The sequence below is a fragment of the Cryptotermes secundus genome, unplaced genomic scaffold (assembly GCF_002891405.2).
Source record: "Cryptotermes secundus unplaced genomic scaffold, Csec_1.0 scaffold528, whole genome shotgun sequence".
NCBI lineage: Eukaryota > Metazoa > Arthropoda > Insecta > Blattodea > Kalotermitidae > Cryptotermes > Cryptotermes secundus.
The window spans coordinates 754,958-779,971 of record NW_019724748.1 but is presented as its reverse complement, the minus strand read 5'-3'; the positions used below and the strand labels follow the sequence as shown (position 1 = coordinate 779,971).

Below are 25,014 nucleotides of genomic sequence, written 5' to 3'. Positions count from 1 at the left end.
GTGATTGGATTGCACTGGACAATGGAAAGAAGTGGTCGTGGCATACTTTGAGACACTGTCGCGAGATTTGCCTGCATATCTAGTGGAAACCATCATCAGGACAGTCGGTTTCCTCGCCAAGATTCGAATCTGGCACTTTCCGAGTACAAGTGAGGAGCATTACGGCTTCAGCGAACTTGCTCGGTTTCTCAACAAAGTATTTCGGAACATTTACGAATTATACGTTAACTACCCTCTTTTTATAAAATAGAGAAGTTAACAAGTTTAATGTGAAAGTGATAATATTCCATTTGAATATAATTGTCGTAAGACAATCCAAGTTGTGAAATAACAAAGATTTTCATTTTGTTTCTAGGCGTTTAAAATTGCTCTAAAGAACGAAGCAATATATTTCCATTGCTAATTCGTAAATTCCCTGTTTATGAGGTCCTGAAGTCCCTATAGCCAACGGCGTCACATTACTACAGTTAAATGCAACAGGATGCTGGGGTCCGCTGTAGCTGGGAGTACAATCGATAGTCGAAACGCTGCTCCTTTAGGGCTGTTTTTTAAAAGACCGAGAACTGAGAGTGAAAGTGAACAGAAACCGGTGGCAAAAGCGGAAAAGAAAAATTTGCAACACGGTTGTAAGAATGAACACAACAAAGAGGTGGAAAGTTTTCTAAGACTTTCCAAATCATGGTTCATATCTTTCTCAGTACATGCGTGTATAACGTAAAGGTATACCTGGGTTTCATTCATTAAGCACCAGCCCTAAAGACATATGGAGGAGTGGAGGTCTAGCTCCATCACTTTTAAACTCGGGCGCCAGAGCAGGTCTGGTCGTTAGAGAGAAGAGAACGCCCTCTTGCCCCCGGCTCCTCGCCCGCCCAGCTCTTAGCCTGATCCCTGTATTGACTGATTGACTGAGCTAATCCGTCTCCATTTACACGTATATATTTCGTATCTTGTACTGGAAAAGGGCAGTGTCTAGTATTTTGAAGTATTATTATTATTATTATTATTATTATTAGTAGTAGTAGTAGTAGTAGTAGTAGTAGTAGTAGTAGTAGCAGCAGCAGTAGAAAAAAACGGACAGGAAACAATTAAATGCTTGTACCATTTATGGCTATGCCATAACACATCATGCGGTTAGACCCTGGATTTTTATCGCGGAGGTCCGGGTTCGATCCCAGATGACGTCCGTGAGGTTTGTGGTGGACGAAGTGGAACTGGAGCAGGATTTCTCAGGGCTTCTTTGGTTTCCCTCTACTAACCAGCACTCAGCCATTCAGCCTTATTCATCTGACAGGCAGCACATTATCACATCTCGGTCTTCAAGCGTGGGGCGCTATCTCTGCTCATGATGTAAGAAAATGTTACATGTACAGTTCGATCCTCGAATTAAAGTTAATTAAGTGCCAATTGATTTCGCGAGCTGAGCTGAGGGCTGCACACAGCAAACAGGACGAGTGCACACGGCGATCTTCGTCTTACGATGGCAAACAGAAAGTCAAAAAATCTGAAGTAAAAAAAAAAGTTCTCCCCGTGTTTAACTAAGGACTACGCCATGAAGATGTATGGGGGAGGGGACATATAGATCCACATTTTCTTGACCTCGGCACTAGTTAGAGGTGAGTGGTCAGCTTCCGGCCCCGACCGCTTTCCCTCCGGGGAAAAAGCTCCCGGTACCCAATGGATGGAAGGCCGGGTGGGCCCCAGAGCCGGTCTGGAGGACACGGAGAAGAGAAAATTCTTGCCCCTGCTGGAACTCGAATTCCAACCCGTAGCCAGTCGCTATACCGACTGAGCTATCCCGGCTACCAAGTCTAAAAACGTATCTGCCTTATCTTAACATCTCATCTTGTCTGTTTCGCGGGGACAACTTGTACACCCTTTGAGTAAACAAGTTACACGATTCTAGGGGTACGTGAGACAAGAAAATACATTCTACATCGCTGGAATGTGCAATTATAAGAGGCCACCATGTGGATGCTCTGCCCGCCATGCTAAATTACGAAACAAGATACAAAACGAATCTTTTTGTCTCAGAAATTAATAGAGCCATTACAAGTGATGACAACTTTTTGCAATTCTTTACTTTACTTCTGCAGTATCTCTTGCAACATTAATCGCAGAGCAGAAGGAAGAGTCTATATGAAGACCTGAGTTCTCTTCCCGTGATAACTCAGCATGAAATTCATGGAAAAATAAATCAATTAGGAATTAATGGAAACAGCGAGTAACTTTCCAAATATGCTGTAATTGAATCTGTAGACTTTCAAAAGACAGACTTGACAATGTTCAAACCGCTCGGAGTTCCTCAGCTGCAGTTGCCTTCGAAAGGAGATACGAGTTGCAACTGACACTTCTCTTTCGCAACAATAAACTATGGGATAGGCAGAATCACTCTTCAGAGCTCGAAATTCAGAATCGTATTTCAACTCTGCGTCTATAAGCTGTGAAAATATAAACTCCTGGTCACAAATTTCCAGTAATATTTATCATGCGGAAGATGTAGTTTTGGCACTTTCTCAACCAAAAGTTGCAAACGTACGCCCAATGTCTTCGCCACGCCTGAATTTTAGGGAGCTGTTGGCTAGCAAATATCTGGGTAACGCGTTGATTTATCTCAGCTTATTTATTGCTGCGGAAAGGCATTTCAACAAACCGTTGCCTAGCAATGATCGTCTTTTCTAACTCAACCATTCCGGCTTTCAGTCGCCATGTCACAATATAATACAAAACCAGAAACATTGAGTGCATTTTGATGAAAATTGATATTCGGTGTTTTAGTAAATTTTGCAAATATAAGACCTCACACAACTAGGGACACTCTACAATGGAGGTGGGGGTGTTGGAAGGCTTGCACCCACACAGGACAACACAACACTTGATTCTGTCTGCATTCTTCACAATAACACCTTGTATGATGCCCCTACCATTCGGCACTGTATCACGTATTCGATTCTAGACGGTGACTCCGAAACATACCTCGCGTTTCTACGGAGACAGTCTCCCCACTCTGCCGGTCCCTACAGACTGCACCCGCATGCTTGAGCTCTACATTGAATTTGAGAGTGGAGCCCACACTAAGGTTGTGTTTTGCTTTCACTGTGTCGTACAGCAAGCGCAGTGTGCTACTGTATGTAGAGCGGTTGGCTTGGCAACTGTAGATTCATATCCCCAGTACCTGAACAGCGAAACCAGCGAGGCACACGGAATAACAATGGATGTATCTGGATAGTATGCCCATCCCAATTTTCACTTCTGTATGCTGGAGTTGGGGGGGGGGGATAGTGTTACGCCACATGAATTTAAATGGTGTTTAGGGGGGTCTATGTGCGCAGCTGGAAAGGAAACGACGAATAAAAGTCACATGCAAAATAACAGGGCTTGAGTCCCTTACTCTGCAGCCACCCCAAAACGCCCCAGCGATGAAGCCTTAAAACTGAAAGGGAAATTAAGCAATAACGCGCTGCCTGGTCACGGCTGGTGCACAACTCGCGGTGGGGGTCGGTGTAGGTAACTGTGAGGCAATGATGGAATGCTGATTAGAAGGGTGAGACCGAAGTTTATCATCAGGCGCTGTAGCGTGACTACGTTTGACGCAGGTATTGCAAATTGTGATACAGACCTACATGCGTTTCCATGGAAAGTTATTTTTGTTTGGCACACGGAATACAATTTTGAGTTTAGGAAACGTGTATCTATGTATGTACTGAAAACGCTTCTTTCCACTGTTACTGATGCTTATTCGTTATAATTTTTCTTTGGTACCCCAAGCAGTAATCGAGTCCGCGACCCCTGTGTTCGAGAGAGGTGACATTTCGATCACCTGTCTCCAGTCTACAAATGGAAATTTCTGGGGAGACTGTGGAGGCGGCAGATCTCGTCGCTTGGAACGTGAGGAAACGAAGCAAATGGAAATGTGCCTTCCGTTACACGTTTACTCAACAAGTGAAGTTCATTTACCAGTGGTGACCCGGGTAACCTGTCTCGAGTGCAACGTCCAAAATCCCACAAGACCCACAGGGCTCAGAACTCCGGTCCGCTGGGTGGGAGTCCGCAATCTATCCAAGAGCAAGATTGCGTTCCTGTGTCAGTCGCCTAATGTTCATTTGATTGTCCTAGGTTCCAGCAGCTCCGACAGTCCACGTAACCCTTGAGGTCCAGGTCGCATTTCCTTGAGCGGCTCTGACTCTCGGGGCGTGATATACAGCAGTAGTCATCACATGGCCTCGACGTGTGCCTGCTTTCACATCGAGGAGCCTAGGAAGTACTGAATGTTTCCGTTGAATATTAAAGGGCATTTTCCAACAGTTTTTAAATAAGAGATGCCGTTCATTGCTATAACATAGTTAGAGAGGAGGGTCGTAGTATAGAAGGAGTTCATTCTTTCATGAAGTATTCTACAGCCCTTCGTTGGGCCCTGACCTCTCTTTCAGTTTCGTAAACTTTTTTACACCGACGGTGGGTCTCCTTGAACGAGGGATCAGCCCATTGCAAGGCCGCTACGTACACACAGGACAACACAAACACAGACATCCATGAATTGAGTGGGATTCGAACCCACGAACCCAGCGTTCGAGCGACTGAAGACATTTCATGCCGCAGACCGCGCGGCTACTTTGATAGACAGCATGGAGAATGTAAGAGACAAAATACCTAAAGCAAATGGTGCATTTAATCAACTACAGAAAGTTTGAAAATCAAGTGATATTTCACTAAGAACAAAACTAAAACTTTCAACTCTAATGAGAAATCGATTCTATTATATGGACGCAAGACATGGAGAGTCAACCAGGAAACATATACAAAGTTACAAAGTTTTGTAAATCGATGCCCCGTAGAACAGTAGAAGTGAGACGGTCGGCTGTAATAAGAAATGAGGAGCTGTGGAAACAAATGAAATAAAATGACTGAAGAGATGACCAGACGCAAATGGAACTGGAGCGGCCACACTCGCGACTGAGGAGGAGGTTATGGGGTGCAACCCACAAGCACAAAGGAAAAGAGGAAGGCCGAAGAGGGGCTGGCAGAGAACAATAGGAGAGGAAGACAAGGGGAGACAACTCAGCAAGAACCGTCTAAGATGGAGACACTGTGTTAATGCCCTGTGCTCCAGTGGCAGCTGAAGGATGGTGATGACAAGTTACCTACAGATAATAAGCGTTGTTCACCGAACAGGTCGATATATATATATATATATGTGTGTGTGTGTGTGTGTGTGTGTGTGTGTGCAGGTGTCTATAAAGGTCTTAGATTTGTATCTTGGTTGTACTCGTTTCGAACCTTGGTCAGGTCACTAGAAATCCTAACTGGTGTCCCTCAGGCAAATGTCGGGGCAGTATCTGATTTAGGCTACAGCCACTTCCTTCCATATCCCTTCCAGTTCATCATTCATCAGTTCCTCTACCAACCCGATGCTACATAGCCTCGATATAACCCCCCCCCCCAAATAATCGTCGTTGTGTAACGCAAGCCAGTCCGCCACTGTCCTGTTGCTGTGAGACCCGTTGTGACCACATTGGACAATTATGTTGGCCGTGATTTTGCTGTTACTTACTTACGTTTTACATAATGGGATAAAAACAGGAAATGAAACAAACAGACATATAGCCTTGTGATGAAGGCTACTTGAACTCTTGAATGGAACAAACTGTCTCGTCCGCCTCCTCCTTGTACTTGTATCATGACAAGTCTCGTCTCCTTGCGAGAGGCTCGGCGAGGAACACTTCAACCCACACACAAAGAGAGTGCAATCAATATGGAAATTTCATAGCGAAGCATTTTTTTCTAAACGGATAATGGTTTTCTGAAGAAAAGAAAACCCTACTTCAGACCTAAGGCGTTTTTCTGTTTACCGATTTGCACTTTCGCTCCAAAAATGTTTCATTTATGTAGAGAAATACACAAACGTACGGTCGCCGTTCTGGCGAATTGCACTCCCAAGTTGTGTCTTCAGCCTAATTCGCCGTTTTAAATGACATTCCAACAATCCGGCAGGTTTAAGTGAGCGCACTCTTTATTAAGGACTACTTCTATATTGCGGTACCCTGTAGTGTTTCTTGTACGCAGAGCTGTAGGATACTTAGATCTGTCAGATGGTTCAGTGCCAAATTCGTACACGCAATATTATCCAGACAAAAGTCTAACGAGAAGGTCCAATTTCTATATTGAAGCGTGTTGAGTCGTTTCTAGGCAACGGCTCGGTAAACACGTTCCCGCGGCAATATATGTACTGTTGGAAACGGTCCGTACAAATGGGTTATAAGGAGGACAATTGAAGCAAGAATACACACTTGTAAAGAAGGCAGGCAGTTGGAAGGGAGCCGCCTTTCAGACAGGAATTGAGCACGGAAGAAGACGAATAGACACTGTTGGAGCCGTTATCAGGAGACGTCCAGTAACAGACTGAGAACACTAGACTGTGTGTTATAGTGATTTGTAAGGTGTGGAAATTAGCTATGGAGCTATAAATACGTATAATTATGAGCTGCGTGTTAAACTGGTCAATAAATACAGTATGCAATCCAAAACCCCGTCGAAAGTCACTCCTACACGTGACAATATCTATCCAGTCCGTATTGCCCACAAATCTAGTGACAAACTGTACAAGGATTCAACAGGGCGCTTCACCTTCCGAGTGTTAATACCAGGGACGTTATTAAAGACCTGAACAAAATTTGGAACGAAATTTCTTCTAAGATGAGCGAGAGAAATAATCATTGGACAAAATATCTGAGAACATTTTAATAATGTCCTTTGTTAACTGAAGTCGAACTTGTTTTCAGGCTATAAGCATTATTTCGGAGATAACTTTGCAGGCAATTGTTTTCTTTGTGTACACAATTTCCACAACAAGCTGCTCATTTTGTTGATAATTTCGATTGGCAAGTGAACGTAACTCTTATTGCCCTCATGCAATTTGCATAATCACTCGTTCAGTCCGATGTCCATTTTCTAACACTTCTATTAACTTCCATAGAAGAGTATCGCGCATAATCGTAATTTTATAAAATTTACTGTCTAGCCTTTTAGAGTATTATTTGTTGTTTAGGCCCCACTGGTAATTGCACTGTATGCTTCCCATATTTCTGGCGCAAACTGGGGGCTGCCTGCCCGTTTTCGGCTTCTAACCTGGGCACCCCTCGCGAAGAGCGTAGTAAATCCCCTGCGTTTCTGCAATAGAATTCAAAACTTCGACAATATTCTCCACAGGTACGAATTGTAATCCAAACGCCATCCATATAACGTGCTGGGTTTGGTGTCCAGGTCATGCATAATCACGTGTCAGACTTAATAACAAAATTCTGCTCCATATTGCCTGCGAAAGAACGGAAACAGGCGTGGCAATATCCAGACTGCACCTCCAGTCTAATCCGATCTCGACTTCATCGTGAATATAATCTTGATATTGCTTTAATGTATGCTGCATTCTAGGGACTAGACATAAACATATAACATATTGATTCTGCGTTGCTGAAATACAGGGATGTCTCTGTGATTAATTAAGCATGATGCCATGAATAAGTATCGGGAAGTGTAGGTACAGCTCCATGCATTCTTAATCTCAGCATAGGAAGAGTGAGAGATTTTCACAACCCGGCTGCTTTACGCCTGGGGAAAGAGCCCCAGCTGTCCGTTAAATAAGAGGTTGGATATTCCCCTGAGATGGCCCGAACGCCGTGAAGAAGAGAAGAATATGGAACCCCGATTCCTTGTTCGTGCACCTCGTGTCCTGGTTGCCACACTGACTGAGCTAACACGGCTCCTACAGTCATGTCACATGCTTCTGCTCGCTACTTCAGTATGAATGGCAGATGTTCTAATAGCACTAAAGTTGCAAATTCACGCGCTCTTTAAATGCCTAGCGAAGAAAGTAAAAGAAAGAGTCTTGTAATGAGGTGGTCGTCCCATTCTCCGAGAACAGCTGTGCTCTGTCAGCGCACAAGAGCGGTATTTGTGAGATGTCCTTCGGCCTCTCCCGGCTTCGTAGCCATAAGAACTGATTACAGTGTTAAGCGGTAGGGAAGGTAAAGTGGGACAAATGTGCGTTCTGGGTAAGAGCGAAGTGGCAGCATCCAGTAGATGACTTATTACGCAGTGTGGTTAAACTGACTTTCAGTACTTTAACAAGGTGAGAAGTTTCTGAGTCTCGCTCTTTCGATGAAATGTTATGTGTTAATAATCTCGTTTGGCAGACAAGTGCCAACAGTTTCTTAATTCCATATTTACGGAATAAATTGCCTACTTTGTGGTATCGTTCTAAAGAAAGTCAAAGCCATTCTCTGCTTTCTGTGCCCACCCGTGAGCATTTTCAGAACCCAACTTGTGAAAAACTTCATATGCTGGCCTAGCCTAACTGTGATAACCTCGTACAGAACACTGCGCGAAATTTGTGGAAATTCACATGAAAGTTCCGAAACCGTGAAGCGCCGTCTTTCACTTCGAACAATATCATCGCTCACCACGAGTGATGGCCGGCCGCCCACTTCGCTCTTCATCGTGAACATTTGTTCGCCCATTTTTTATCATTACAGTTTGGCCATAATTCGAGCATAATTCACGATGGATTTCCGCAGAACTCATGTGTTACCGCGAAGAAAGCGGATAACAACGCAATTTTCGCATCTGGCTGGATTATCAATCGCAGGACACATCATAGATCACTCTATAGAGACAAGAACAAACACTAGGTGACCAGTTATATGATGGTTTCCAAGGCAATGAGTCATGTGACGCCACCTGACATGCACAAGCTCTCCCCCGCTCCTACATTAGTTGCCTAAAATAAAGTTACTTTCCGAATAGATCTCGTAGATAAGCTATAGAACTTTTAATTACTTGAAAAAACTGCTGTTACAATGACAGTTCGTCTAGAGTAGTTCTTAAAACTAGTAACAGCCTACGGAGTATACATGTTATTTTGCAGTACACCTGAAATTTCAATATTTCTTTTAACGTACGAACATTGATGAGACACAAGTCTGGGGGGACCGTCCGGGTGAGAATGAAACAAAGCAGAAGACGACACGGTCACTGGGAATGCCTTCAGAATAACCGATCAACCGCAGGCCAAGCAAAGAGGTTCTTGAGCTCTGTCAGGAGACGGTAGGACAGCGCCGCATGTGCAACTCGAGTAGAGTTCCTGGACCGCCCCAATGGCATAGTACTCGATCTCAGTAATATTAAATATACAGAGAAATACATCTGTCAGTGCAATGATTAGAAAGTGTCTGAGGATGGAAGTAGAATTAACTCGCGAAACACTGTGCATAACATATAGGCGTATACCTCAGACAATGGATAATATTTAACATAATATGAGTACAACGGAATCAACCATTTGGGTTCGATGAACTTAGAGAAACCTGACTGCGGGGCGCTCAACACAGTATGAACACATCTGGGTACAGAAGCCTTGAAATGGAGGTCTCATGCTGTGCCAATATGGCGTCTGGGGTGTTTATGAATCCCGTGTTGGCGCGGAACGTGTGTATTGCAAAGTGTGAAGTGAGGTGTATGAACATCTTTTTGTCTGTTCCTGTGTATGAGGTTCAGGGACGCACGCAGCAAATAATCAGGTGCATACAAAATGAAGTGACCCCCCCCCCACTATAGCATGGTCACCTGTTTCCATAATTATTATAATACCGCACTGCAGCGACGTGGAGGTGCGCGGCAGAGCACTTCGTTGAGGCACTATGCTACAAATCGGTCTCATTCCCGACGAAGCCACGGAAGGGCCAGTCAACGCGCCTCTTAAAAACAGAGGCTTTTTCTTGCGTGGTCCATGCAAAATTATTATAAGAATGTGTTCGGCAGCATAGAGCAACACAGAACAGTAGTCAGGAAGTGAAGTGTCTGAGTTTCGGGACGCCAGCCTGTCGGGATATGAGCTTGGGAGCAGAGGAACTGAACTGAGTCGAGTTTCGGGACGCCAGCCTGTCGGGATATGAGCTTGGGAGCAGAGGAACTGAACTGAGTCGAGTCTTCGGAACTGGCAGCTACAGAAATGGCAAGAAGAGAATTAAACTGCGATTAAAGAAGGCTTCATGTGTGATTTGAAGCGACAGTGAGACTGTGATGAATCCAATCGTCCAATCCGAAACCACGTCTTATAAATCACGCGCAAATACCCCTTCGCGTGACAATATTTAAGGGAAAATTGAAACAATGCTACAAGCAAACAGATTAATGGGTTCGAAACTTCGATGTTTTTGAATAGTTCTTGAGGACAACTTCCGCTTTTGCTGGTCTGTTGTGAACTGACAGTTCTCCATCAAAGCGTACAATTAAATTGTGTCCGTCAAAGTTGTTCGACTATAGCGGGCTGAGATGCTAGTGAAGTGAAGACCGGGCGGCCGGTTCATGCTTCTGGCCACTACTCTGTGTGTCTGGTCCAATGCAGGGCTTTCCAAACTTCGCAGCCTCCCAAACCGTGCGGCCACTGACCTGCATACTGACTGCTCTGGGCTAGCAATGGGTTGGTTCTACCGCGAAGATTATTGTCGTCTGGAATGAGATGCTGTGTAAACAAATAGCTGTTTATCGACGTTTCAGAGAAAGGTGATTCCGCAATTTTCTTAAAAAATCGAGTGCCTCTCTACTGGCCTACTTCTGCCAAGGAGGAGGAGGCAGTACGTAATTCCAAAATGTCAATAAATATGAATCAGACTACAAAACATCATACCCACAGTTATGAAAGTGACAACCGCGTATTCTACATGGCTCTGATGTATTTCCTTTGGATTCCAAAGCGCCGAATTTGGGAGTCACTCGATAGGTCTCATGTCGGTACCTAGCACACCTTATGCTTCATAATAACAGCTGTCTTCCGATTCCATAAGAGAAGTTACCCTAGAACTCGGTTTCGTAAGCTACGTTTGTTCTATGTACAGTTTTACGAGGCCTGACAATGAAGTTCGCGAACTCGCCACCGTGTGCTTGCCGTCGCAGCAGTGGACAGAAACCTCGGTATGGTTTGATGACGTTGGCATATCAGCGTTTCACAGCTGTGTTGTTGTTGATCTATGGCAATCTCTATACTGTTGTCTGAGTGTGTTTTGGTGTGCCGTTGCCAGAATGTCGGAGCTAGAATTGGAGTACTGTCAGTGAGGAAGTGATTAGCTAGTAAACAAATAACTGTCCTGGGACACCCTCCCTATTCAGCGGATCTAGCCCCAGTGACTTTTTTCTATTCCCGAGGAAAAAGGAAATATTGAAATGAAGGCATTTTGATGACACTGATGACATCAGGAGTAATACGACGGCAGCTCTGAAGGCCATTCCACTAAACCAGTTCCAAAATTGTTTTGAAGGGTGCACTAGGCGCTGGCATCGGTGCATAGTTTCCGAAGGTGAGTACTCTGAAGGCAACCACAGTGATATACAGCGATGAGTTCTCGAGCTTTATTGTCGGACCACGTATAGGTCCGCTTCTGATCACTGCTATTATGGCGTCTAGCGATTCCACATATTTATCTGTCAGCAGCATCGCACGATGCTCCGTCCCAATATTTGTCTTATGGGGCTTGTGCTCACACGCGCTGCTGCACTGTAATGTGATAAAAATTTGTGTAAAACGTCAGAGGATGTTATTAACGGCTAAGGGGCCAGTTCTTAATAGCCTGACTGACAGGCATTTCTCACGTGTGGAAATGTCTCTTGTTTGTGTTCTATCCGTTGTTCGAGGATATCCATCAGATCTTTCAATTATTCTTCATGCGAGAATTTTTTTTCAAGTGAGAGACTTCTCGAGTCGAGAACAAGATTTCGTCTACCGGACTGTGTGGCGCTACTGCACTATTTGTCTCTCCTCATGTTACACTTCTCTCATTACAAAAGTATTAGTAAATTATTGTATTGAGAAAATGCCTCTAGGGCCAAGCTATTTTTGCAGGATGGGCGGAATTTGGAGATGGCGAGCGTTGCCAACCGTTGCGGTTCTCATAGATTGGCTGGTTTCAAATTGTCAGGTCGCTTGAGATTTCGTGGTCTGTGCAGCTGAGACAGCGTCGTTAAATAATCTATAGAGAATATGATAAGAGACCGTCCGGAGCGACGCATTGACCGACAGCGATTGTGTTCATAAGCAGGACCCCAGAACTCACCCCCGCCGCGCTGTTTAAGGCATGAACCGTCTTCGCCCGCTCGAACACTGGGGTCGTGGGCTCGAAACCCATTCGAGGCATGGACATCTGTGTTTCTGTTAGATAAGCGGCCTTGCGTCGGGCTTATACCCCGTCCAAGGAGACCTACCGACTATTTCAGATTAAGAAACTGAAGTAAAATGAAATGTTTCCCTGACACCATGGGCTCCAAGTGTGTGCGCGCTGTGTGTGCGCGCTGCGTGCTGTGTGCTGTATGCGTGCTGTGACGTGTTGTTTCGAGGAATTATGAAGACATCTGAACAGGACACATCAACTACAAAAGTCCGAAGCTGCAACGCGTCTAGAGGTCTGGGCATATGCATGTGACACAGATTCAAGTAAAGTCCTGACACTAAACGCTTGGCAATTTCCCGGAGCGTGGAGTAAACTGAAGAGGGAGACAGGCAGGGAGAGCGCTTGCGCGCGTATCAGGGGGAAGTTTTCTTCTTTTGTGATCTACAGGACAATTTTGAAAACACAGACCTTTGTAACGTTTTAGTTCCTACTTTAGATATACATAAACTGACCAGCATGCCGTAGGGAACATTTGCAAGACCCCACCCTATCTTAATATATAGCTGTGTAAAATAAGAAATCCAGAAAATTCTCTATAACAGATTTGATGATAAACAGTATTGTATTTTTAATGTTATATTTTAGCGTCCTTTTGCACTGATTTATGTCCATGATTTATTCTGACCGTCTTACAGTGCATACATTTATTCACCTTACTCTTCTCTCTTGCACTACATGTGCACATCATAACACACGCAGTCACAGGAGCAAGACACAACACAAAGCACAATACACGCATGAAAAGAGGAAGAATACTCCGATAGAAGAAGACAGGTGTGACTCGCGTATTGAGATACGACATAAGGATGACAAATCCTGAACAGTTTTAATATTTTAATATTTAAAATTTATCATTATATATGACGAATATATATTTTAGTTGTTTTAGTATAAAGACAACAGGGCATGAAATTAAGTAGTTCGACGTACATAGAAAAGCACCTGAAGATGGCACTTTAGTGCTGAAACATGTAGTGCAAGAGAGAAGAGTAAGGTGAATAAATGTATGCACTGTAAGACGGTCAGAATAAATCATGAGTATTGTATCTGATGAGTTCTGTCTTCTGTGATGTAACGCAGTGATAGACAGACAGATATGAAGGTAGGCAGGTAGACAGAGAGACAGACGGAATTAAATACAATACATAGAATCGGGATCTGCGTTAATATTTTCGCCTTCCTTTCAGTTTCAATGGGTTATTTTTTTCTAATCAGATACAGAATGTATGGGAGATGAAAGTCACTTACTTGAATAGCGTAATCATTCCCATTTCATACACACGTTACTTCCTAACATCTGTTTCCGCATCTTACGGTGGGCTGACCCTGCAACCGCCGTCCACGTTAAGAACACGGCTTGTCCTGCATTAGAGAGCATTTCGTGTCCAGGATCCGCATATGCTGACATATTCTTGAGTCACCCCAGGCAAATGCACTAATATAACTCGGCGTTACACAAACTTCCGCTACTGAACAGCGGTCTTAAGTCATCGAATAAGCGAACAAGCACTGGCCTTGGAAGGATGGCCCAGATGTATGTAAGGTCTATGACTGCCAACGCGTGTTGTATTAGTCAACGTGTCAAAATGTGTGTGCAGAAGTCATTTACAAATGAACTGAGCAAGAGGCTCCCCACTAGACTTTACCCCAATCCTCTGCAGTCCATTCCACTTTCTCTCACGATACCATTGCTTCTATATGCACCGCGTCCTTTGAAGGCACGTCCACACTACTTCAGTTGCTCGCCAGGCTTCGGCGCGTGAGGATCCGTATATTTACTCGTAGTGTGTATAGGCTGTAGTCGTATTTTAATTTATTAGCTATTGTTAAATTAAAAATTTTAAATTTCCTTGTCTCGTGACTTGTCATATCGTCCACATTACCCGCGAGCATAGCGAGTCACACGAGTACGAGCACGAATAATGTGGACGCGCCTTAACACACCAAAACTCTGCATTCTACCCACAATGCGTGTGTGTTTCCGAAACACTGTTTCGTATGACTTTCATAGTAATCAGCAGGTTTAGCCTTGAACAGCATTAACCGGTTAACCTTTCTAGCTTGGACGTAATGTGTTTCCTGTGAGGTGCGAAGTGAATTTGTATGTATCATTCAGAAGAAATTCATACTTTCAAAAAGACAATATTACCCTGCTTCCAGTGCGCCATTACACCCTTTCCTGATCCGCTTCCATGCAGTTTACTTTCTCAGAACCGTTTAATATTATTCTGCTGTCTCTTTGTGGTTACAAGCATTTTACCTGATACGGAGACAACTGAGTCTTTAAATACTGGCACGTGATTGAGTGTGACTATAGACGGGGTTTGGATTGGTAATTGGATTTGTTGAAAACTTACAGATCGTAACTACATGCAACTATAGCGCTATCGCTAATTCACACGCTCTACAGTTCACTACAGAAAGCACTAAGTATTCTCAGTCTGCCGTATCTTTATCGGTTGTCGCCTGGTAACGGCTTCCAACGCCGTAGCTCCCTCAGCTTCCGTGTTCACGCCCATACTGGCCGGCGACAGTCTCACAACTAAATAAATTCTAGACTTGTCCTGCTTATAACGCATCGGCACGGATCGCACAGAAAACAGCTCTCCCATCAATTATATTGTTGCGTCACTTAGCTATCGCATGAACGGCGCAGAGAACACCACTTTCCAGTTACTCCATTGTTGCGTGTTACGAGTTTGTGCCTAGCACCTGGCATGTTTTCAAAGCCGTTCTCTAGCAACGGCTGTCTCTGTTGGCTTCATAGTTTTTGCTGTGAGCAAATGTGCCACAGTATGTGTTTAAATATTTCGAACAATGACACTTGAATATAAACAGAAAAGTTAACATGAAACGTGCAGAGAATTTCACATTGGCTGCACATGCACTTGTACACGTGTCAGCGTGTGACACGGTGTAGGCCTTGTTTCAGGTGCACTCACCAGCTAGTGCCATACGCCTTCATGGCGTAGTGCTTAATTAGTTAATCACAGGGACAACTTTACCTTTTTCCACGTGCAGTTCTATTGTAGCTTCGTGTAAAGTAGTAGCTATTGTCAATTGTCCGGGCTCCATATTGCGCTCTGAATTGGATTATTGGATTTATTGACGTTCTTCTACAATCACTCTTAATTACAATCAATCTACTGCCGAAGACGCGCGTTCTCACGTGTCCTCCGTTTATAACTTCGGTAAGAACTGAATAGAGATCATCACCACCAACAGTTCCTCTGTTATTCTGTGCTTATGCGTTGCTGCGGAAATGTCTAGCAAGCCGTTGTTTAGCAATGGACGTTTCTGCCGTGCTTCTCTGACTGCACACTTCCGGCGTTCAGGCGTCATGTCATACGTTTGACTAATAAGGACTAAAATGAAATTCGACTTATATCAGTGTAGAAGTCCAGTAGGAAACATTTCCGAAATCTGTTGCGTAGTTTCGGACAGAAGCGTACGGAGGGACACATACAATAGTCCTTTCATGCGTCAGTTTTATGAACTTCATGAAAATAAAATATAAGCGTGTCAGTAAGTGAGGATACGCACTGCCAACAAAAGTGAAGAAGATTTGTTCCAGATGAAGTTTCAGCCTACCCGCACGCACAAGCAGACAACTGTTATTGTGAACCAACCCGTCCGCTGACAACAGCAACATCTGTCAACACATTTCCGGCATGAAGTGGGACTCAGTGGGTCAAGGTGATTCGAAGAATAACCGTCAGTAAACACACAGTAGTTACCGAGAATTAATTAACTAGCAAATTGGACGAAGCGGTGACGCCTACTGCTGTATTTGGGAGGTGCCTCCTTTGTATCTCGCCTGGGATAACTGCTATCCTCATTAAGATTTTCGTGGGTTTCCTCAGTTCTAAGGCAAATTTCGGCATATAACCTTAAATTAGGCCACCAACCCTACATTCCTGGGGCACGCGGTAGCGTAGTTGGTTGAGGCACTACGCTAGAAGCTGAGAGGTCGCGGGTTCAATTCCTGATGATGCCACTGGATTTTAAATTGACTTAATCCTTCCAGCCGCACTATGGCCCTAGGCTCGACTCAGTCTCTAACAGAAATGAGTACCATGAATCTTCCTGGAGTGAAGGGCGGCCAGCGCGTAAGGCTGACAACCTTACCGCAATCTGTGAACCGATTGTCTAGAGTCTAGACAATGTGGGAGCCTCGACGTCTCACAACTCTATTGGCCTCCACGGCCTGCTACACGGATAGCTTTACCTTCCTCATCCGTTCCAATTCATTTCTCACTACCACCCATTCATTCAACTTTATAAATCTGCGTTATTCAGGGTCATTACATAAATTGCGAACAGGTAACATGAACATTAATTGGCTAATAGCGAATACTATCTACTATCTACTATCTACTATTGCGTAGAAGGGGGATCGGACCATCGCAAGGCCCTGCCTATACCGGGCAACGGAGAAGGACACAGGCAGGCATTAATGCCACCATTGGGGTACTCACTGGGCCCCAAGCGGCCGAAACCTGAATCCAGGCAAGGGAATGTTTACTTCCATGTGATCCACACGCCATCTTCTGAAACCGGTAGCAACAGAGTCTCCTTCCAGACGAGACTTACTCTAATCCTGCTGTGGGGATAGTCACGCAAGCTTCATGCTTCAGGTCTGAGTTTCATGAAAATTAGCTTATGCTTATTTAAATGATATCTACATTTTCAAATTCTACCTCACAGGAAACAAGAACCAGTCAGACAACAATGTTTATTCTCAGAATTATATGAAACACGTAAACACACTTTGCGGGCAAAATACAGCTTGAGAGGAGGTGTCAGCTTTAATCAAGTTCTCCCTGCGCTTAACTAAGCACCACGCATGAAGTTGTGTCAGAGCGGAACTTTGGGTCCACCTGCACATAATTTTCGCGTCGTCGCCATATTTGTTCTATGTTCTATGTTCACTTTTTTCGTAACTGCATTACATTTCAGCTACGCGTCCGTCATTTCCCACTACATAAGCTCGCGCGTTCGCCATGTCTTCAAACTACGAGGTACATGGCCTCCAACGGCATAATATTCATACAGAATTTGGTGAAAATCAGTCAATTGGTTCACACAGCCATACACATGTGGCGGTATAATGGTCTCATACGAGAAGCCACTTTTTACTTCAGAAAGGAAAAGGGTCTGAAGACACATGAACAAGCGGCAGCGTTCCAGAGATCCGTGGAAACACGAGCAAGTTGCGTCTGTCATATTCTGTTCCGAATCGGAGACAATAATGCGCCGTGGCAGCAAACGCGAGAAATTTATTACGTTTCTGAGAATTAACCCACAACAAGGAAAAGGAAACAGACAGTGAGTAGAAGGGTTCAAACCTTTTGAGAAATGTCTGAGTGTTTGTCGGGAAGTGTGCAGTTTTGAGGAGACCTTAGCCTGTTCAGCATTCACTTTGAGGCTCCGTTGAAATGCGTGGGCGAGGTTGTCACAGCGCACAGGAACGCGTAGGAGGTAAGATAAAGCAATCCCTGTAACAGGCCGTGAAGGCCCATCGGGTTCTGAGACGTCGAGGGTCCCACATTTTCTAGACAATTGGCTCACAGATGGCGGTGTGGCTGTCAGCGTTATGCGCCGGCCGCCCTTTACCCTCAGGAAGATTCCTGGTACTCATTTCTGTTAGAGGCTGAGTCGACACCAGGGATATAGTGCGGCTGGAAGGATTAGGTCACTTGAAAAATTTAGAATATGAAAATTTTTACAACTATTGTCTCGACACTCATATCAGAAACAAAAAATGTTAAAAGGCCATAGGAAATATTCTGTGTCGTATATTTATCGAAATATATATAAAAATTTGTTCAGATTTTCTGTGAAGCGCTAATCCAGTTTGCTGTCCATACTGGACCGAAATCACATTTGACAGTTACACTTAGCTAAACTTGTAATATTAAAATAATTAGGGATCCGTCGATACAGAGCTGCCTGATGGCATGAGAACACGTGAGCACTACAGCTCGCCTACAAATCTGGCTTACTGTGCTGTGGAACTGAACCAAGGTCTCTTGAATGCGAGGCTCTTCCTGCATGTTTTGTAACTATGAATGTGAGAGGTCTGGTCGTGGGTACTTCAAAATATCACTTACTAACATGACTGACCTAACAGACGGTAACCTAGAATGCAATTTGGAGTCTATGGAATATCGGCCCGGCCCGATGCAGGGATCCACATTTCTAAATACACGTCGTAGGCAAATTCCAGAAATGGATAGGCTCAAGCGTGAGGTCATCATGCACTCGGGAGGAATTTAAGAGTTAAACAGCGCTGCGTAGGCCTCCTAATACAATACAAATTGGTATTATGTTTCTGGACATTATCCAACGTCCACTTTGTATTTCAAAACACAAAGTTTCGGAGACTGGATTCTGTCTCAGTTTTCAGGTGGGCCCAACCGATAGAGCTAGTCCCTGTCTCCGGAGACAGGAACATAACAGTTGTACGAAAGTACCATCGTCACGAGCTTCTAGATCTTGTCAATACAAGTTCAATTTCGTCCGCAACACTTTTAATTCAAGTGACATGATCTTGGCAGAAATCCGCAGTTGTCCTGAAAATGAGCTTGGCTTTGACGTTGACATTCTTAAGTTACTGCTACATTTTACTAGAACGACGGCTAAGTTTGGACATGAATCGTGTAAGTTCTGTCGCTGAAATTACCGAATGAAGACTCGAAAAGACCCCTGACAGATCCTCGGCACTGCCGTACAGAGAAGGGCTCTCACAACAACAAGTGTCACTTTGGCTGCCTGTACGACTTTGTGGAATGAATTCTGGGGTAAAAGTAAAGTTAATTAATTAATTAAGCGATATGCCACGAATACGAGTGGGCAGGTAGAGGCAGAGCGGCACCATTCTTGACCTCGGCACTAGATAAAGGCTAATGGTCACCTTCACGCCCCGACCGCTTTACCCCCGGTATCCATTGAATAGGAGGCTAGGTAGGCCCCAGAGTCGATTTGGACGTTGTGGAGGAAAGAGAAATCTTGACCTTGCCGGGATTTGAACCCGTTTCCCATCGCTATACCGACTGACCCATCCTTATTGCTGGATGTCTAGCAGCTATTTCTCCGTACTAACTACTCGTGCTGAGTTTTCACGTTGATTTTTTAATCTTGTTTCATAAATGAGGCACATAGGCCCACAGACTCAGAGCAGCGAACATATGAAGCTTCGTGGTTGTCACTGATTGGTTCTGTCGCGACTCTCTGCACTAACACATGTAACAGTGGCCTCCGTAGTCCAGGGGTAACGTTCCCACCTCATGACTCAAGGTACGCGGGTTCAAAAACCCGGCGGAGGTCGTGGAATTTTTAAGGGCGGAAAAATTCAGGGAACAATTCCTCCGGGAGGAACTTTAAGCCGTGGGTCCCGTGTCGTAGCTTTACGGCACGTAAAAGAACCTCATGTCTCTAGGAGACCTCTGAGCTAAATTAGGCCAAAAAGTTTCCCGCCCAAGTAGTTTCCAATGCCTCCGGTAGATGGGGAAGTATTGGGTACCACTGCCAGAGGAGGGACTAACTCGCTGACAGAAAGGGACTAACTATTAGATACCACTGCCAAGTAGAGAGTAGAAACCTCGCTGGCAGAAAGGGGCTGATAGCGAGCACCAGTACCGGTAGGGGATGGAAACAGTAGCAATTAAAAGGGGGACGTACAATAGACTATCAGTCGCGGTGCATGGGGAAACCCACCCCCTCAATACTGAATAACTGAAACACAGGTAACTGCTACGGTTTCTGCTCCCTCCCGCATGGGTCGCCGCTCATAAACCTACGCGGCGGAGTGAGGTGCAGAACTTATCATTTAAAGTGAAGGTCCTCTGTGAAACCGAGACAGAAACACAGCGTGCTTAAGAAAAAATGAATCGACTCTTTTGGAATATCGCATTACAATGGCAGACACGTGAAGCTGCGCGCGCACCCACTGCAATTCGTAATGTTTTAGGAAACAGATTGCATCCAAGTTGGGAGTCTAGTGGGAAGCACGCTAACTTTCTTGTTATGCATTTAGTGTTTCACTTCCGGTCGTACATCACTGTGGCCAGCTGATGCCGAATAAAAGTAAGTGGTCTGGAGTTCGCCAACTCCCCCCACCGAAAACGAAGGCTTCAGCTTCTACACGCTTCAGTAACCATGGTCAAGAGGACGTGCATTTGTACAGCTCCATTTGGAAGCCACGAATTCGTGTACTTTCCGGAAATGCAGGCTACCGGTTCTGCAGAGATGAAGTTGTATGTGTAGGCCTCTACATTTCTGAGAGAAGGATTTACAGAGCTGTACCCAGAGGGGAATGGACCGATGCACTTTGTGGTTCATGGTTTTCTAGTACTGGTTACAAGTGGTTACAAGTAGGAATATGTGGCCGAAGGAAACAATAAAAGTGGTCTGAGCCGTAAAGCAGAAATTTCTTTGAAAAGAAATCGATTAGAGAACACACACGGAGGATGGCATCAAGTGAATGCGGGGAGAGGCGTAGCATGCTGGTGCAGGCCTAACTCATGCTAAAGTGGTTCGGGAAGAGTTGTTCACGCTAACAGTGGCAAGGCAGTTCCACAACTCTGCGTGACAATCAGCCGATAACGTGTACTGCACAACTTATTATTGAGAACATATACGGCCAATGCCGATCACAGTGGCCGCGCGGTCTAAGGCACGAACTGTCTTCGCCCACTCGAACGCTGGGATCGAGGGTTCGAATCCCACTCAAGGCATGGATTTCTGTATGTTGTATGTATTCATTGTGTTTGTTTTGTTCTGTGTGTAGGTAGCGGCCTTGCGACGAGCTCACCCCCCGTCCAAGGAGTCCTACCGACTGTGTACAGGATTAAGGGACTGAAAACGCGGCCAAGGTCCAACAGGAGGAAGCAGAACCATGGATAAGTATGGGGCTAATACAACTTAATGGGAATGAGGAATTATACTGGTGGCGGTAAACCAGAAAGATATTGTTTGCTGGCGTGCCCATCTGTTATGGTACGTTTATCTCTATTTCAAACCGCCGCTACGGCTCCTTAAAACATGCAATTTCTGTTCGTGTTCTTCGGCCCTCCTCTGAAGGGTTTGATGTATTATTCCACATCCAAATATTACAGTGTAAATAATTCCGTTCCCGAGCTACGGCTTTCACTGCGTGTCAGGTTTCTGTGCTTGTGACATCCGAGTGTACTGTGGCACCATAACGGCCTGCGTACAGTTAAGCCACAGTAAAGGTCTTTATAGGAAAAAATTACAGATTTTTAAATGGAATATTATTACAGAGCAGCAAACCTAAGATGTTACAAAAATTACTCTCAAAATCTTCCTGGTTTTTACACGCGTTATCCTTTTAGTACTAATAAACTTCTATTTCGGCGAATGGAAAATATAGGCTGGTATTATTTCCTTTATTTCGTATTACAAATATTTTAATTATTCAAATATATATCGTACGGAAAATAACGTACATTATGTTCCCTTCTATCTGTGACGTTGAGCTGACGCTGGAGTAGGCCTAATATGCGCCTGTTTCTGTTCTTCAGGCGTTCATTCGTTCCTTCGATATTTACCCCAATCTGTTTCCAGTTTTCGCGTTCCTTTGGCAATTTAACAACGGGTGTTGTTGATGCTGATAGTTTGCATTGTTTTAACTTGTGTGTCATTCAAGAAACTGTTTTCATCGCGTTTTATGGAACAAAGTAGCCACTTAACAGAGCATTTGATCCGATCCGAAACTCAAGTCCCTAACATATACTGGCTTATACAATTTACCCACAAGCAAGGGGGCACATGTTGGCAGCGTTGATGTTCCGAAATCTAAAACAGCAGATAATTGTAATTTGACTTTTTTGGTTTCCGGCAATACAATTTGGAACATTGAGTTGGTGCAAGGTCGCGTCCGCGAGCGAAGCTGTGTTGCATCCTCCTTCACCCCCCGACATCCCACTGCGGTCCGGCAATGTAGCGGTGTGACACACACAACTGCAACTTAGTGGTGGTTCTGTTTACACAGGTTTGATTCTGCTGCATTCTACATGGCGACTGTAATATGAGAATTGCACCTGAACGGATACAACATTCTACGACAACTGATCTATTAGCAAAACACAGCTCATTACGTAAGCAGTAACATCAGCTCTGCGTCACTCTTTGCTAGCAGTCTTTGAGCTTATCGTCAAAATGGCCCTGCGGTGCTTCAGACAAACGTTAGATGCGCCAACATTGTTACTTTCATGGGCATGACGAAATCTACTCCCTTCTCATAAGCTTACATCATGTTGTTATTAGCCATTAGCTGGAGGTCACTGATTTCCGGAAGTGACGCAGTAAGAGGGTTGGTAAATTCAAATACATTCCTAAGTACCCCCTTTTATCACTGTTGATTTGTAATGAATTGGTTCCATCACCCACCGCTTCGGACTCCTTAAACCCGCCCAAAATCTCTAGAGAGAACCCCCAAAAGTGGTTGTGAAGACTCACCACCTGCTGGTGACACTGCCATACCGACGTTCCCCAAGAGGCCAATCACCGCGGAGACAAAAACTGACGCTTTTATAATGACCATTATCACCATCGTCATCATAGTCCAGGGTGTTGTGCGCGGTACGTCTTGGTTCCTGGCGGTCTGACTGAACACTACAGAGGCTGGCTCCACAGCTGCTGCGGCGGGAAAGGCGAGGAAGTGGAGGGGGAAGCGACCGCGACCCGAGCACCACGACCGCTGAGTGATAACACCTCAGTGTCACAGCCATGCCGATAATTAGGGGCAACACTGCAATAAGTCTGGTTCTACGTGCGTGGAAACTTGGCCCGCGCGAGGTCTCGGGGAGCAACAGAGATCCAGATCAACGAGAGAAGTACTGAGCAGCATTCCGATCTGTACTCCTCTCGGCCGGGATCTTAGCAGAGTTAATAAAACCAGCAGGATGGGATGGTCAGCATAGCTTAGTTGGCGAGGATGTATTACAGTCCTCCAAAGAGACGTAAAAACCTTTCCATTTTCCTCCATATCCAGACCGTTTCGTGGGCCGAATCGAAACTAAGTGATCAGTTCATAACCGAAGTTTCTGGTAGCCAAAAGTTACTGTAGTGAAACTTTCTGCATCAGTAATCATCACTTGCAGGACTACTTAGCACTTTCCTCTGTGCAGACGCTCTGCAATGTAGGCATGTCCTCTAGTGTCCCATGTTGAAACAACTTCAAGTCTTTAATTTTCATGTTGTGGCCTCTGCTTCACGTCTGATGGAACAGTTTAACTTACGACCTGTGAACCATCTACTACTAGCGCCCCATTATCTCTCTTTCACTTTATCTGTTTTTCATCTTCACCCTGCATCTCTCCCTTATTCTTTTCCTGCGTTCACACCGCGGGACCGTATGCCACATCGTGCCCTGTAACTACAGGATCACTGTATGTACTCCATCATTACAGCGCGGAGGGTCGTGAGGCCAACTAACAGAGGTTGTGCATTTGCCGCGGAGCTGTAACACAACTAGCACTTAAACGACGCTGTATCAACTACAGAATTACTTCGCTTCAAATAAGGTAGAATATGATGCGGCTTAATTTCGTACCTACCACTCAACGCTACAGCCCTGGGTGAGCCCTGGCATCCTCCACAGTCAGTCTCCACTGCACTGTGCTTTGTTACCTACCACTCGGCGCTACAGCCCTGGGTGAGCCTTGGCCTCCTCTACGACCAGCATCCACTGCACTCTGCGTTATTACCTACCACTCGGCGCTACAGCCCTGGGTGAGCCTTGGCCTCCTCTACGACCAGTCTCAACAACCAATGCGTTCTGCCATAGGAATGGAACAAATTTCTTTTTACAGGATGAGTTTGTTAGCCTCATGCCCAACCCCCCAACCTGGAGGACCAGGGTATCTCTCTTAGTCTGGACTCTACCCTTTGACCTTTCCGGCATGGGTGACCCTACCGGTAGTTAAACTACCGCCGGCATAGTTCTCCAGGTCACAGAATCACGCAAGCCCCATCACCACGACAATGTTGAGAAATGTTTTTTTTGGGGGGGGGCTTAATTTCGTACCTAGTGTCTAATTCTCGTTTCAGGCCCTAGATGGCGCAAAGTGGTCATCAGTCAGCAATCACAAGCGATTCGTAAGGAAGCGTTTCTTGTCATCGGACGATCCTGCCCCCGTCTACACAGTTATGACGATAATGTCACCAGTTAAGTCTCAAATCGTGAAGTATTTCCTTAGTCGTGATGAGCTTGAATTTTCGCCCTTCATCAACATCCGTACGTGTGAAATTTCTTTGCTAGAAGTCCTGCGGCCAACGGGAGTGCCTGTCTCAGTATTGCGACATGTTTCTGCGCTGTCTGCCTCACTGAAATTATGCGTGGTTGCCCTTAATCCCTCAAACTAACATAATGCGTTGCTTTTATTTGCACAAACTGCACGAAATAAAGGTATGGGCTTATAGGAGGAGCCGTCTCATCCCCGTATGTCAATTGCTTTATCCCCGAAACTACTCAAAGACGAATTATGTACGTATTTATTTATTTATGGCTTACTGAATGTCGTTTTCAATATCTCAGGCCCCGTAACTTCGAATGATAGGATGATTAGTGAATAATGAACTAGAAAGGATGTGAAAGGAACCTGTCCTCGTGCAAATTGAGGGGCTGTTTCGGAACTTGCCTGGAAGGATTGAGAGAAGCCAGAAGAAGTCTGAGTCAGGGTAACAGGTCTCGGGCAGAGATTCGAAACAGGGACTTCCAGAGTGTTGTGCACTCGGCGGCGACTTTTCGCGACCAGACACCGATGAAACTTGGTAC

General features: G+C 44.9%; 1 protein-coding gene across 2 annotated transcripts in view; it reads right to left on the bottom strand.

The window, feature by feature from the left end:
- Positions 1 to 22,836, bottom strand: part of LOC111862881 — a 79,062-nt gene extending 56,226 nt beyond the window's left edge. For both annotated transcript variants that reach the window (XM_023848660.2, XM_023848662.2), the window contains exon 1: positions 22,695 to 22,836. In XM_023848660.2, coding sequence (XP_023704428.1) covers positions 22,695 to 22,797 — 103 coding nt within the window. In that variant the 5' untranslated portion in view covers positions 22,798 to 22,836. The remainder of the gene's footprint in view (positions 1 to 22,694) is intronic.
- Between the last annotated feature and the right edge of the window lie 2,178 nt (positions 22,837 to 25,014).